Raw genomic sequence first — 16,846 nt, 5'->3', positions numbered from 1 at the left:
CCTTGAATGCACCCTATGGTCCGCAGGTTAGCATCATATCTGAATCATCCGAAGGGTACCTCCATTTGACAAACCTCCGCATATACTCCTAGCCTGGCTAGCGCCACCACTTCTCAATGAGACGTGGTCTGGGAACCAAACGTTCATTTTCTCGTATTTGAAAAAAATGCCCAGATCCGTTTATTGGGTGCCACGGATGTCTATCAAATGCGTCTGTGCATAGCTCATCATCGTCTTGCTTTCCCCCCTGTTCTGTGATTGGTTCCCTATCTCAGGCGAAAATTTGCTCCATGGTCTCCAGGCTGCCTTAGCAGCGTGAATCAAATCGCGCGCAAGGCAGCATGGGAACACCCAGGCTAATATACTCCGGAGGTTAGGCTATATCTGAAAGCGCGTACTATTACCCCATGGCGAATGCAACACCAAAAGAATTTGATCTCTTAGAAGTGTGATCATGTCGGCCTCACGTGTGAACCTTACTCTGACTGTTTTGTTGTTCTATTCATACAGGAGCCCAGCAACAAGCGCATAAAGCCACTCTCACGTGTCACCTCATTGGCCAGCCTCATCCCTCCGGTCAAAGCTGCTCCCCTCAAACGCATTGGACAGACTTTGCAGGTGTGCTTAGCCTACTGTCCCTCTCCTATTCCTCTCTCTCTCTCTCTCTCTTTCTCTAACACACACATTTCTCCCATCTCTCTTTCAGTACTTCCATTAGAATATTATATTCAGATAGTATTCTCTGTTGCAAAAATTGCTCTTGCTGCTATCTCCTCACCATTGTGCAAATGGCATGTGTGAGCTGAGTGTAAGAAAATGGGAAAGGACAGTGGAAATGCAATCCTGTGTGTGTGCGCCAGTAAGAGCATCACTCTGTGTGTCTGTGTCTGTCTATTTATCAGCTCTCTCCACTGATAGTTTGAACAAAGCAGTTGAAAACTACCCTATAGTTAGGCTAAAAACTGAGCCAAGTCAGTCAGTCACACTACCATTTTTTGTCTATAGGCAAAATAAGGTTAATTGTTTAAATCAGTGTTTTTTTTATATTAAAATACCGAAACCGTATCGTTATACCGCACCGTGGGCACACTGTACCGTTGCATCCCTAGTTCGTGCTAACTTACATTCTCAGCCAAGTATTTCATTTTTATGTTGTCTTTCTATTTGTCCTCCCTTCTCCCACCGGCCTCTCTTAGCGGTCCATCAGTTTCCGCAGTGACAGTCGGCCGGAGACTGTGCCCCCCCGACCATGGAGTCGCCAAGCCCCTCCAGCAGTCACCAAAAGGCGCGACAGCAAGCTATGGAGCGAAACCTTTGACGTACGTCTGGACCAGATGCTCTCATCCAGAGAGATCAAGCGGCAGGAGGTGAGAGACGAGACATCTGTCCAGAGGAAAAGCTTGTTCGTATATTGGGACACAGAGCAACATTTGAAAAGAAGTTTGAAAGAAAAGAGAAAATGAAATAAGCACATAAGAAAGAGATCATTCAAAAGATAATTCAAAACAGAGCAAAAAAAGTGGTTGTTGCACGTTGGTTCCTGGCAACTGTAGATTGATAGACAACACATACACACACACACACGCACACACAGAGAGATCTAAATATTAGCACACTCAAACATGTGTGACATATTGGCACACACAGAGCTTAATCAGAACTTCTTGTTCAGACACATAGCCTGTCACTGTCACATCATTATGCAGGCAGCTCAGAAAAAGCAGTTTTACCTGGAGCTTTGTCTGGAGAGCAACCCAACCACTGTCTGAGCAGGAATGATTTTAGTCAATATAGTCTGGTAGTAGTTAGCAGAACAATAACACAAATGAGGTTGTCTGATTCTGCTTGTTTTCATGTTTAGCACCGATATCTCAAAAGTAACAGTAGGAGTACAGAGTAGCATTCAGCACGTTCATTTTAGTCCATGCACACAAACACACACACACACACGCACACCCCCTCTCCCAAACTGAGTTTCCTTTCAACCAGGCAGACTTCAAAGGACATGGAATACATTGTGGACAAAGCCAGAGCAGCTGCTGGGAAGTATTAGGTTTGCCAGAGGTCACAAGGTTTCTGCTTTCTGTCTTGGTTAGACTGGTTGGTGAATGAGGCCCACTGTCTTTCACCCTTTGAATTGTACACCTCAACATTTCAGATATATGACAATTTACTGTGAATATGGCTTTCTCCAAGGTTTAATTTATAGATGAAATTAATTGTATCAGAGTTTCACCTTCATGCATTTTGTTTTGAAATAATGACTTCTCTTGTGAATGTCTCTTTCACGCTCACCCTCTGTCACTCTCTCATACACTCCTGCTTTTCTGTTGCAGGCCATCTTTGAGCTGTCTCAGGGGGAACAAGACCTGATTGAGGATCTTAAACTTGCCAAGAAGGTTACATCTGCTTTTCTAATTAGTTTGCCTTCTCTTTCCGAGGCCTTTAGTACAGTAGGGATGGCAGACCCCAAACTCCACCACTTACTGTGGCAATCCCTGTTACTCCATCATTTTGAAATCATATACAGCATGGTGGGGTCAGAAAGGACTAGGAGGTATTATTTTAGATTATAGATTAGTTTGATTATATCTCTTAGTGCATATTAAACATGGGTTTACATGGGTTTAAAAGGAGAAAGTGAAGCGATGCCATTACATGTATTATATTTCCAACAAATTTAACCAGTACCCAGTCATCACAAGTCAAGTGCATTGTGAACCACAAGTGCTCAATATATGCTTTGGTTCTAATTTATAAAGTAGCCATTCATAACTTTATGAGAATCAACCATGGTGGCTATATACCACCTCTTACCTTACAATTCATACTGTGAAATTTTCAGGGACCATCATTCTGACTAATTACTTAACCCCAGGACCTCCACTGAATAAAAATACTGATTCCCACATTGCTACATTACTGAATCCATGGTCAGGGACCACTGGCAATGTCCTCACGGACCACTGGTTGAAAACCCCTGATGTACAGGACCTGTGTGTTAAGTTATCTAGTGTGTTTGTCTAGTGAGCATTTCGCTTTGAATATCGTAGAAAAGTCCATTGCTCTGTCCAGACTGAGAGATTAAAGGTTCAAGAAACCATTGCTGGTATTTTACTTAATTATGTGATTAGAGCTCTTCTCAACTCAACATTTCTGTATTATAAATTCCTTATTCTATGTTTTTAATATATTGGATATTTGATTTCAATGAGCTGTAAACAGTAATCATCAAGATGAAAACAAAAAAAGGCTTCAAATATTTCACTTTTGGTGTAATAAATCTAGATTATATCTAAGTTTCACTTTTTATTGGAAAAAAATAACTTGCCCATGATATTCTCATTTTTTGAGATGCACGTGTATGTGTGATTATTAACAGCCATAGGTCCCTCTTCCCCTCCTCTGCAGGCATACCATGACCCCATGCTAAAGCTGTCCATCATGACAGAACATGAACTGAACCAGATCTTTGGTACACTGGATTCTCTCATTCCTCTCCACGAAGGTGAGATTCATAGACACTGGTACTTTTGGGGCCCTATCATGACAGTCTAAAAGGCATGGTCACTGGCGAAAAGTTGAAACAGATCTTGTGGGTTGTCCACATTGGGTGTGGTGTAGTTATAAAACGTTATCAAACGTCCGGCGCTTGGTGCAAAAAGGTGGGCCTTATGTTTCTTAACCAGTCATGGGTGTGTTTTGGGCGTAACATTATTTAAACCAATGAGAATGACATCTGTCATTGCCTTTAACAGCGAGCAGCGCAACTTTAAACAGCACATTGATATTTTGATAGTCAGCAGCGCATTTGAAGAAATCTGCTTGCATGCGAGACCAGAACAGGTATTCCACTAAACCAAGTTTAACTGAAAACTAGCAGAGTTTAGCCTACACGCATCTGCACTCGTCTATTATTTGAACTCATTGGCAAAGTGAAACTAACTTCACCTTGGTGTTAGTCAATGACAAAACAGTTATACACAGTTAATTACTTTCACTATTGACTGACAATGGGTTACCATCGAAAACATAGCCTGGAAAAAGCAACACTTACACCAATAATGTTTGAATGACTGAATAAAAAACGTTTATACTGAAGAGGAATTGCTTACATCTCGTGACAGTGCGTCTTCAGCTGTATATATTTTCATATTTGCCTTTCGCCTCTCGCCTAATCACTTTTATCCGTCATTACCAATTTGCAGATGGTGAATAACTACTCATTGTGAGATGTATTTTGTAATATCTTTATTCTAAATATGTTTCCCATTGTAATCGTGTAATTTGTAATGTTTTGCATGAATGTGCGTGCACTGGTGCGTGTTCGTGGATGAGAAGCATGCAGCAGTGTGCACTCACTGTTGATAATGGGCTCTTAAAATAACATATAAACAACTCACCATGGACTTCTGACCAGGTTTCTCTTGGTCAGTGGTGTAATGCATTTTAGGTAGTGTACAATAGCGATTTTTAGACAACGCGCCAGACCCCTCATTAGGTCGTTAATTGCCACATCCCTTGGCACGTTGCTCAAAAAGATAAGAATAAGATAAGAATAAACTTTGTGCTGGGATAATAATCCGCTTTCCGCCAGGCGGCGAAAATAGGGCCCTTGGTCTTACCAGCACAGACATGGTCAGAAAATCAGTCTTTCTTTCCTTCAGATCTGCTCAGTCGCTTGAGGGAAGTCCGCAAGTCTGATGGATCTACAGAGCATGTGGGACACATCCTTGTTGACTGGGTAAAACATACACACACATGCATGTATTGAGGGTGGTTGGGGGTGGGGGGAGGCCTGGGATGTTTACATCAATGAGTGCTCCAGGCTAAATGCATTGACTCTCAGCTATCCCTGTCTATCAAACCTTGTGGTAAATTGGACACAGCTCTCCATACTCCTCCTCCATATAGATACAGTAGATAGATAGATAGACATTTATTGATCCTTTTGGAAATTGCCCCTCTTGCCTCTCATATATCCCTGGTCTCTACATTAACTTCAGTAGTTCAAGCACATTTGCCTTTTTTCTTCTCCAATTTTCATCTAATGGAATTAAGCGCCTTTGTTACATGTCAGGGACAGTCACCAAGAACAATTGTAACTTGAAGGGGAAAGTCCAATGTACAGCAAAAACCATGCAGGATTCAACCAACACAGTGGTAGAAAAGTGTCTTTACAGCATTTGCTTTCACAATGCTAGTGAGACCATTGATGTCACATTTTTACTGCAGCTCTCACCCTGCTAGTGACCTATAACTTAAAAGCTACAAATTTCCCCCGCAAAATGAGTCTTTGTATAACTTTTGATTGCGTAGCCCACAGGTGTATAAAATCAAGCACCTACACCATGCAGTCTGCATTCATAAACTAGGTGCTTGATTTTATACACCTGTGGCAAGGGACCTAATGAAATCCATGAATAGAAAGACCATCTTCAGTCTCTCTGCCTATTTGTTGTTTGTTTGTTCCACTTGTTTCTGCAGCTGCCATGTCTAGACTCATACAACATGTACTGCAGTAACCAGGTGGCTGCAAAAGCACTGCTGGACCATAAGAAGCAGGATCACCGCGTGCATGACTTTCTGCAGCGCTGTTTAGAGTCTCCCTTTAGCCGCAAACTGGACCTGTGGAATTTTCTGGACATCCCACGCAGCCGCCTTGTCAAATATCCCCTCCTGCTGAAGGAGATCCTCAAACACACCCCCAACGACCACCCTGACCGCCAGCACCTAGAGGAAGCAGTGAGTACTACTGTACACTTAAAGGCTCGCTTATGAGTTTCTTTACCTTAACATAATGCACCTGGAGGAAGCAGTGAGTATACTACTGTCCACTTAAAGGCACCCTTAAGAGCTTTTTACCTTAACATAACGTTTCCAAAATCATTTTCCCAAATCATTTTGATGGCACATAACCTCATAACATGACGAACGGCACTTCTGTCATTGTTTTAGTGTCCCTCTATAGGCGATTACCGACCAAGCAACTTTCTGTGTTGGGGTAGGAACACTATGCAAACAGGGATGCAAACGGCGCGCCTTTTGGCGGATGCCGCCTTTTTCACGGCTGTCTGGGGGACTTGTGTGAATCGTGCAGATCCGATGAGTTTTTCTTAGGAGGGGGGTCGAAGTGTCTGATTATAATTTTATCAAAGTTAATTCTGTATTAAAATGACTACATAAACACATAGCCTACCGTTACAATCCATGAAACATAGGAAGTGTAAGACAACACTAAATCAAAAAGCTGCGCACGTAAAAATCCCATTTGCTGCGCACCATTATCCTACTGCTACGGGGCTGCACTTCACTGCAAGGATTTAACGTTACATCTATCAGTCCGGGATCCAGTAATTTTGTGTCGCGCCTGGTCTTTTTCGCAAGAAAGGTAAGATTAACCATATTTGATGTCTTCTAATCACATAATTTCTACCATTTGCATTGTGTAATGTTTAGGTTGTCCTAATGTGTTATTACAGTCTTTACAATAACTATGCCAGGTTAGTGCTAGGTAGCACACTAGCGCTACATTTTACATGGCTAGCAAAAATACAGTTAGATTTTGTTTTAACCTTGTTTGTTGCGTCAGTCAGTTTAGTTCAGTTCCGGACAGACTAGCAGTATTTTGTCCTGTAATATTTTAGTAGCAGCCTAACGTTATATCCAACTCTACCCCCTTTCCAACGTGTAGCCTAATGGTAACGTACTTGTTCAGGCTAGCAGCTTGTTGACGTCTAGTAGCCATGAGCCGCTGGTCTAGGCTTTTTCGCAAATGCAACCCGAAGTGACAAGTGACGAACTGACTTATTTTCAATGACACCTACCACGTAAGGGCGAGAAACTGATGTGTGGGCTTATCCTAACAGACAGACCGCACTACTGTTGATACATTTTAACTGTACATTTTCGTGCAGAAGAACGTTATTTTGGGGCGCATTGAGAAAGGGGGCAAAGTGAAGTGAACTATTTTGCACTCTGTTATGATACTGTCAGGTCTAGGGTAACACTATGGCTAATATATGCAACTTTTCATTTGCAGAATGAGAGAATTTGATGAGAGTGAGGCACTAACAGTTAAGAAAGTGGATGAGGGTTGTAAAACAAATTGGAACTGGTCTTGGTTACAGGTTGAAACGGAGATTGAGGTCAAGACAGCCAAACACAAATTCAAAATGTCAGACTTTTTAAAAAAAATTGAAAAAAAGGGACATGCCAAATGTACTTTCTGCATGAAAGAGATTAATTATGTTAACAAGGGAGTGCATGCTCTGTTGAATCACTGCCAGAGTGCTATACACACAGAGAGAGTGGCTACCATCATATCTACCCAGTGTGGCCCAGCTCCTCTGTCAAGACAAGCCAGCTAGCAGCCAAAGTCAGGCCCCAGCAGACAGAATAAGGGAAGGAACTGGGACAGTGTATTTTCATATAAAGAACATTTTTGTGTGAATAGGGTGAGCCCTGGATGGCAGAGGTGGTGGCAAAATGTAATTATATGATATTTCCTGTGGGGGCGTGGGCTTCGATAATCTCACTCCTTTTTGACCATACCTCTGTTTGCATCCCTGATGCAAGCCAAACTGTTGCAACTCTGCCATCAATCATTATGTTAAGCCCGCCTAACGTCTCTATACACGATGTGATTGGCCCTATTGAAGTTTAATTTTTCCAGCTCGCAAGCCAACGGAGAGTTGCTAGACTAGCCCTGGCAGCAAATTAAAGACACTAGGGTGCGTCTAGATTTCATACTGCAATGCTACAGGATTTCTGAGATCTCTTTCTACAGACTGCTGTCGGTGCATTCCCTCTATATTATATCAGAGTTATGTTCATACATTGTAGCAAAAGACGCATATTTAGTTTGTTTATTATTGCGCTTCTCAACTGGGGGACCCTGAGAGCAAATCTGCTTAAGTGCTTCTTTAACCACACTCACACACTTAAACAACTACTAACACCTGAAGCAGATGTGTGGGATATACACATCTACCATAATTTGTTCAAAAGCAACCTTTATGGTCACCTCTATCACACAAATACTAACATGTTGAAATATACTGTACTACACCCTACAAGACAACTTTTTCAGATATGCTTGCTTAAATGGGTAGTTTTACGATCAGCGTAAGTTCTTGACATTTTCTGCATACATGTGTGTGTACTTAAAAAAATGTGATTATGTTGGATAACTGTATGTTTGTTATTAATGACCAGACTCATATTAGGATCACCATGACAACTGGAAAAAAAAGCAAAAATGCCATTTGTTGGCACAAAACATCTTTCAGTTTAAATTTTTTTAATTGATTTATTTTAACTACAACATTTCAACACATTATATCAACAATTTCTAAAAATAAAACTGGACCACATATGTTACAATTGTGATGTCAAAGAAAGCAGGGAAATATTATAATTTTAATAAAAATCTGCGAACCTGCACCACTCCCATTCGTGTCCCTCATTTCCACTATGTACAACTATTTCAGATTATGTTTTTCCTTTTCTCCTTCCCCATGTCTCTTCTGTCCTCTATAGATGAACATGATCCAGAATATTGTAGCAGAGATCAATGGACAGACAGGGGAGTCAGAATGCCGCTATTACAAAGAACGTCTTCTTTACCTGGAGGACAGTCAAAGAGACCTGCTGATTGACAGCTCCCGCATCCTAACCTGCCATGGTGACCTGAAGAACAACAAAGGAGTTGTGAGTTACTCTCTCTCTCTCTCTCTCTCTCTGTCCCCCTCTCTCTTTCTCTCTCTGTCTCACTCACAAGCACACAGTGTTATGGACTTAGGCGAAGACTCACAGGATTGTATTTCCGCATAAAGGGCGTGCCACGACGAAATAAGTCCAGTGTCGTGGAAATCCATTTTGAGATTAAATGCAGAGAGGGTCGAAAAATTACTAAAATATGTATTTTCTAACCATTAACACATTCCTTTACTTCTTATCTATCACTCATTGACATATCTTACTGTAAAATGACCTAGAAATATGATTTTGAAGGCCAAATGTGTAGACTGCGCATTAAAGTTTGGATAAAAAAGTTGATGTTTTGCTTCCTCGTTCAGACGATTGCTGTACATGAGGACAGTAAAGTTTCCGTTTTCTTTGGTCTGATAACTTCATGTTTTTGCTTTTGACCTCTTCAAAAAGTCATCATAAATAGGCTATCCACTCGTAATTATTCTGAAGAAATATTCTATTTTAGCCATGAGATTTAGGAGAAGAAACAGCCACCTAAAAAGTTGTTGCTGACCAGATTCCTCACGGAGATTGCACCTGACTGGTCTAATTCAATATGTTTTGGAGTTGCCGGCCTATTTAAAAGCAAAAACATTAGGCTATGCATTAAGCATTAGGCTATTTTTGTCCTTGTCATCTTCAGAAGTTGATCGAACATTATAGACTACCTCACAAGTTATATGAATGCCTCATGAGTTTTACCGCCTGTGTGAATGGAGCATTAGAAGCTGCGCTGTGTAGTTCGGATCTTTTCGGATTAAACCATAGAGATTCTGAAGCAATTCAATCTTTGGCTACGGATTTCTTTGGAGAACTGACAACAGAGATTGACAGCGACAGCACTGGGGCTATTTTAATTCCACAGGCAAAGTGAACTTCATCAGGATGCATAGTCTTGTGGCAATTACTTGAGAGGAAATATACATAATGTGCTCATATATACTTCACAAACATTAAAGCTGGTTTTCTCAAAACTTGCTTTTTTTGCTGAGATGAGGATAGCTTTCACATTTTGGCCAATTTCTCTGGGTTGGCTTAACGGAATTGAACAAACGAACCCTTGTTTTAAACCCTAAGGTCTGTGGATTATGAATATCCAATAAACCCATTTTTTATTTTGTCAAACTGGACTCATTTTGTGGTGGCACGCCCATATATTAAAATGTGCTTTCCCATTCTCTTACACTCAGAGTTCAGACACACCTATAGAGATGTAGTGGTCGTTGTCACAAATCATATCAGGGTCATGTTGTCAGGAAAACTTCCAATGGAACACCAGTATGTCAGCTTGCGTTTAAACAACTGTTGTGGGAACTGGATAATTGTCCTTCTAGTTTTTTTTAAGTATAAAGAGGTATTGTTATTTTTTAAAAAATGGGCAGTATATTCAGACTGTAGGCAGGTTGACGCTATCATTTTTCACCGTTCTGGCAGCCTTTTTTTCCTGTTTAATGGGTTAAATTTGTTACATAACTGCTACATCTCTGTACACACACACTTGCACACTGCTCATTTTAAAATTCATGTGTGACACACTAAGTGTAAAGTGATGGATAGACCAAGGGGTTAGGTGAAGTGGAGTTCATGAGGTTAAACCTGAGACACACACACATTGCTCTCTACCCCTTCTCATGGCTCATTTGTTGTTATGTAAGCTGTCAACTCTAGCCAACTCTATCCTTGTTCCAAAGGATATCCCCTAAACACACACACATACATCATCCACATAACCACGCTCCCACACACATCACAGTCCCGAAGAGTTCTTTGAACATTCAGTCTCTCTCCACATCACAGACATATAGTTTGTGTTCCCACATAAACTTACTAATAATAGAGAAGACTGATTTTATTTTTTCATGAGTGCCAATGGTACAACTAAAAAAAAACTATCAGACCCTCTACTTGCCGGCCCTGTAATCACGTTTGTTCCTTTTTGCAGTCCAAAACGCAAATGGGAAACACCTGGTGGGACATTACCCCCCCCCCCCCCCACCCCCCACCCACGCGACGCCGACCTGGTTAACTGATAGTGAGGGCAACAGTGCTTCGTTTCCATGCTGGTTTTAATGAGGAGTTCCCATCTTTGCACAGCATGGGCCTGGCAGTAATCAGTGGGAGCAGCTACAGAGAGGATGTAATCACAGGAGAAGACCCTCCAAAAAGTATTCATCTCATGGTGGTGGAGTTGGGAAGAGTGAGGGAGGGTGGGATAAGGAGGAAGACACAGCAGCATACCAGAGAAGGAAGAGTGAGACAGTTTGCAGCAACTGTGTTTTTCATGTTGTGTGAAAGCAGAGAGGGAAAAGGGAGATTAAAAGAGTTTGATCATTTCTCTTCTCAGGAAAATGTGTACATTAATTCAGTTTATGCACTTTAGCCAGATCAAATAAACAGGTACACTAAACCAATAGCCGCTACAACACAACTGATGCGCCACCGGAAATATATGAGCTGGCTGAGGAGCCTTCTGTGCCTAATATAATTGGCTTTGCATGCTGGTTAAAGGTCAGTGCTTTACTAAAACCTCTTGACTTCATGAATGAGACTATACAGGTGGAATGATGACCAAACGTTTGCATATGCCATAATCCCATATTGATTCATTCTTCCTCCTTCTTCCTCCTTCTTCTGTCTATGGCAGCATATAGAAGCACTCAAGCCTTCTAATGGAACCACAGAGTGCTAAATGCATGCTGGCACTTCATCATATTTCATTTGAAATGAAAGGCTTTAGTGATTCTCTCTTCTTAATTCTTAATTCTGTTTTACTTCTTATTTAAGCAACTTCAAAATACAACAGCCATGTTGGCTTGTATAAACATTCGGGCCCCCTACTAAATCAGAATTAGAGACATTTTGAGTCATTTTGTAGACATTTCGGGTTCTTTGCAGATCATTTTTAATCCTGAGCTATGTTTAGACTGTCCTCCGTGTAGATTATTTTAAGACATCACTGATTACATTTGGGCACTGCCTGGTATTCCAAAAGTTGCTACTATATCAATCTATTTAGCTCCCCCTGTTGGCTGCCAGTTAAATCTAAAAGCACAGTAACTTAAATTCTTCAATTCACTACAGGTAGACTATACTCTTACACAGTGCCTTTTTGAGGTTCAATAGACTAGTCAGAAAACAAAGGTTGCATGGATATTTTTGGACTTTTTTGCAAAGTAATTTTAATTTCTTTCATCTTCTGTTTTATTTTTGCTGTATTGTTTATTATGACCGCTGCACAGATTTTTTTTCTTCCAGATTTTTATTTTTTATTGATTTATTTTTTTCTTCAGTAATTTTGTGTCAACGATTCCTGAGACACTGAAAGACCAGGGTGCACGAAACTTGTTGAGCATGTAGCTGCACAAGGATGACACGGAACCATTGTTTTTTGTTTTCAATCCGTCACCATCATTATGGATTATTATGACACCCTCTGAATGCATGCCAAGTTTCGTGGAATTCCGATCATGGGGGATCATACAATAATGAATATATATATACATTTAGTGACTACACTGCATGCACACACGCACTCATGAACACACGCAAACACACATAAAGACACATGCACACACATGCAGGCGCACACACACATATTAACACACACACACACATACACACACAGTAGACATGCAGGCAGGCATACACATGCACACACAGGCATGCACGCACAGAGGCACACGCGCACACGCACACACACACACACACACACACACTTACACAAATGCATAAACACACACATAAAGACACATGCACACACATACATACACAGTAGACATGCAGGCATACGCACGCACACATGCAGGCATGCACGCACAGACACAGGCACGCACGCACAATCTAGCCAGTTGGAGCGCACTCCGAATCCGGCGGCCTTGATGTCGAGCTCTCCATTTTGTTTCAATTTAAACCCGAGGAACTGGGGTTCATTCTGGGAAGCGTTAGGTATCTTGCGCCGTTGTAGGTGTAGAAGCAATGATTTGTGTTCAGCTCCCTAAGCGTCAGGTCGTCATTATGGAGCATGCTCAGCAGATGAGCTGTCCTGGAGGAGGTATAGAGCCATACAGTGCTCGGGACTCCAAGGCCTTCGCTCTTGCGCGACTGAAAAAGAATGTCCCGGGTTGTGCGGCTTTTTAGACAGAGCCATTTCCTCACAAGGTTCACTGGTTCATTGTTCATTGTTAACAGGTTTTGTTGTGAAATGTGCACATACATGCAGACACACGCAGACACACACAGAATATGCAGGACTGAGCGACGGTCATATTTTGTGCCACTTTGGTACATCTAGTGAGAATTCAACCAGAAGAGGGAATCTAAAACAACAAAAAATCTACATTTCTAGTTCAGGTTCTAGTCTTTTGCATTCATTCGATTGGTTGTTTTTGTAGTGTTTTAATGACCAGTCTCGCAAGCTGAAGCTGAAGCTGGTTGGTACTGGTACTGGTTCTGGCTCTGACACATTGGTATCAAAATGGGAAGGAAATGATGACACTAGAGCTGGAGGAGTTCATTGCTCACCTTAAGTGGAAAATGCTTGGCCAAAAGTTTCTATTCAGATAACCTTGATTAGACAAGCTGACACCTTTGTTCTATTTTCTGGACAGGAACCTGCTGGAAACCAGTTTTTAAACTGAGTCAGGTCCAATTAAACTGTAACTTAAAGCGATGGTTCGGAGTAATTTCACCCTAAGGTCCTTTGCACCATGACCCGAGCCAAACACCCTCCCAGAACCTTTTTTCCCTTGGTCGAACCCTGGTCGAGTAGCGCTGTCAGAAACTAATGACGTTCTGCAGTCGTGATGGAACCAACTTTTATCTCGTAAATTACCCCACTAATAATGCCCTGAATGGTACGAAACTTCTGCAGTAGTACAACTATGACCTTAGTCCAATAACGAGGCATTAGAAAGTTTGTAAGTGCAACAGGAGTTTATTTAAATAAGACTTGCCGGATTATCTGCTACTATAGCGCTGCGTCGACGTTTCTTCCGTGATTTGGGAAAAGCCCACTGCTAAAACAACAAATCTAATGGTAGCTTGAGACTGACATTGGACTGGTATCAGAACAAAAACTACATTTTATGTGTATTTCCTGTGTACCTATTTCCTGTTTTCTCTGGTCATATTTTAATTAAGAACGTGAGAAATAAACAATATGGTCCATATAGCATTGCTGAAACAAAACATGTAAGGTGCCTGAGACTGTTGCACAGTACTGTAACAGCCATGCAAAGCAATTTAACTTGGCTCAGCCTATCTACCTTCATCAATAGTCACATCCACGATAAAGTACTTTTGCTGTGACATTTATGCCTGATGAATGTTGCATTGATACAGAAAAAACATACTTAGTTTTAGAATGGTGGCTTGAAGTCCCTTTTTATTTCTTTCTCAGAAACTGCATGTGTTCCTGTTCCAAGACGTGTTGGTGATCACACGTGCCATCACCCAGAGTGAGCAGCTGTGGTACCAGCTGTACCGCCAGCCCATCCCTGTGCGTGTGCTGGAGTACGAGGACCTGCAGGACGGAGAGATACGCCTGGGTGGCTCCATCAGGGGGGCCTTCAGCAATAACGACAGGAGTGAGTAGACTGGCTAATGTTCACCCACCTACAGCAGCCTCTCTGCATCACCTCGTCTGCTTCTTCAGTCCTGGCAGGAAACACCCCTAATTAGAGACAAATGCATTATAGTCCCTCTTTTTATGAAAGTGTGTTCGAATACTTCCGGGGGATTATAGAGAGACTGACTTTTTTTTAATCGAATGACCATCCATAACCTCATTTCTCCTCTTCTGTCTATAATTTTTCAGCAAAGAACTTCTTCCGAGTGTCATACCGCTGTGGGGGCCAGCTGCAGTCCCACTGCTTTCAGGCCAGTGATGCCTTTAACAAGCAGCAGTGGCTCAATTGCATCCGGCAGGCCAAAAGTGCAGCTTCCATGGCTGCCGGAGACTTAAACCCCTTTTCCCAGCTGTCAACTGCCCCCTTGAGGTCCTCAGAGCCTGTGTCATCGCCCCCCCACCCAGAGCCAATGGAAGGCCTGGAGCAGAACGACACTGAACACTCCCATTGTAGCATGGACATCAGTGAGGGCTTGTGCGCCCCCAAAGAACACACAGAGTCGGCAGGGGATTCTGAAGTGTGATCAGCAGTTAGCGATGGATTATACAGACTGTGATAGGATGTGAAGGTGGGATTAAAACTTCACCATTTATGTATAAGTAAGTATAAGTATATATACTCTTTTGATCCCGTGAGGGAAATTTGGTCTCTGCATTTATCCCAATCTGTGAATTAGTGAAACACACTCAGCACACAGTGAACACACAGTGAGGTGAAGCAGCAACAACAACAGCGGCGCTCGGGGAGCAGTGAGGGGTTAGGTGCCTTGTTCAAGGGCACTTCAGCCGTGCCTACTGGTCGGGGTTCAAACCAGCAACCCTCCGGTAACAAGTCCGAAGCGCTAACCAGTAGGCCACGGCTGCCCCCATTTGCTGCCCTCCTTCATCCCAAACTGATCCATCGATATACATGTTCATTATTGCTGCACAAGAGTCCGTTAACTTTGGTGAACTATAGTCATGGTTAGCAAGCACTTCTGTTGCTGTCTTGCCTTTATTTTTCATTCTCAGTTTTGTCATCCCTGTTTGTATGAACTGGTTATGGCATATGTTTGTCTGTCTGTCTTTCTGTCTCTCTATTTGTCTCCCTCCATCTCCTATTTTGTCCTTACTGGTGTTTGTAGAAGAGGGTTGTTATGGCTGTGGTAGTTACAGTACACATGTGTTTTTGTAGCCCTACAGTGTATTGTGTTTGTAGAGGAAATGAAGATCATTGTTGTATTAGGACCTCATCACACAGTTATGTCCTCACAGTCCCCACCACAACAGCACCCCCATGGACTTCTAGGGGATATATGAAATTCTAATATATTTGTAAAAAATGCATATTAATGTTTGAAAAAAGTATGTCCACAATGAAATCAACATGCAAAACATTGTATTGAGTTAAATCAGTGGTTAGCATATTTAGCATGAAGTGTTGCAGAGCATATAGACTTCAGCTGAAGCAGTATTTTTTGACAAAAGAAATGTGATCTTAAGTGACTTGGACCCAAACGTGAGGCAAACCAACCAGTAAAAAAATTACTAAGAAATACAGTAAATCAGCTGTTAGCACAGATAGTTGGCTGAAGGCCCATTCCTGGATTTTCTTCTTGCAATTTGTATGTTCAGAAAATAATCAGTGTGCTATTTGTCTATATTTGTATCAAGACATTATGGAGGAACGGACACACACACACACACACACACACACACACACACACACACACACACACAGTGGTAAAATGTCTAAAGTTAAGGAAGGAAGAGTAAGTTAAATATCACTAATACAGGGGAACTGTTAAAGCTTGAGCAACATGAGTTGCTTGATGTACACATGTTCTTTTTCATGTATTTTCCATAGAATGGTGTAAGGTATACAGTGATGGCCAAAAGTATTGGCACCCATGCTAAAGTTGACTGAAAAGAGGAATATAAAATCATCTTTTGGAAATTGAAATTGAAAAATGAAGAAATATCTAACCTTTAAGGACACCAATTTTCTTAGTGAATGAATAATGTATCATAAATAAATAAATGTTCTTCCTTAAAATACAGGGGTCATAAGTATTCCCACCCCTATGTTCCCACCCCTGTTATTTCAGTTAGCCTATTAGCTGGTTTGATGCTCATTGAGCTCAATGCAAATCAAACCAGCTAATAGGCTAACTGAAATAACACCCATGCCAATCTCTAGGTATGGTGAAGGGTATGTGATGATGTGGGGCTATTTTAATTCCAAAGGCCAAGGTAACTTTATCATGATGCACAGTATTCTGGATCCATGAAATGAAATAACTGGCCTTTAAAAATAGAAATCTGCCTGTCTCTATGGGAATTTAACATAGGGGTGGGAATATTTTAAGTATTTTAAGGAAGAACATTTGCACACTGTATTTTAAGGAAGAACATTTATTTATTTATGATACATTATTCATTCACTAAGAAAAGTGGTGTGCTTAAAGGTTAGATATTTCCTCATTT

At 41.5% G+C, this 16,846-nt stretch overlaps 1 protein-coding gene across 3 annotated transcripts in view; it reads left to right on the top strand.

Moving 5' to 3' along the window:
- Positions 1–15,093, top strand: part of arhgef3 (Rho guanine nucleotide exchange factor (GEF) 3) — a 31,034-nt gene extending 15,941 nt beyond the window's left edge. For 2 of the 3 annotated variants that reach the window (XM_048253773.1, XM_048253772.1), the window contains 9 exons: positions 511–618; positions 1,197–1,367; positions 2,337–2,399; positions 3,412–3,508; positions 4,668–4,744; positions 5,488–5,745; positions 8,542–8,712; positions 14,153–14,339; positions 14,570–15,093. In XM_048253773.1, coding sequence (XP_048109730.1) covers positions 511–618; positions 1,197–1,367; positions 2,337–2,399; positions 3,412–3,508; positions 4,668–4,744; positions 5,488–5,745; positions 8,542–8,712; positions 14,153–14,339; positions 14,570–14,904 — 1,467 coding nt within the window. In that variant the 3' untranslated portion in view covers positions 14,905–15,093. The remainder of the gene's footprint in view (positions 1–510; positions 619–1,196; positions 1,368–2,336; positions 2,400–3,411; positions 3,509–4,667; positions 4,745–5,487; positions 5,746–8,541; positions 8,713–14,152; positions 14,340–14,569) is intronic. The other variant, XM_048253774.1, reaches the window with a different exon arrangement.
- Positions 15,094–16,846: the final 1,753 nt, after the last annotated feature.

Source organism: Alosa alosa, chromosome 10, assembly GCF_017589495.1.
Source record: "Alosa alosa isolate M-15738 ecotype Scorff River chromosome 10, AALO_Geno_1.1, whole genome shotgun sequence".
Lineage (NCBI taxonomy): Eukaryota > Metazoa > Chordata > Actinopteri > Clupeiformes > Clupeidae > Alosa > Alosa alosa.
Note: the sequence above shows the minus strand (reverse complement) of the source record. Positions and strands in the feature narration are given on the sequence as shown.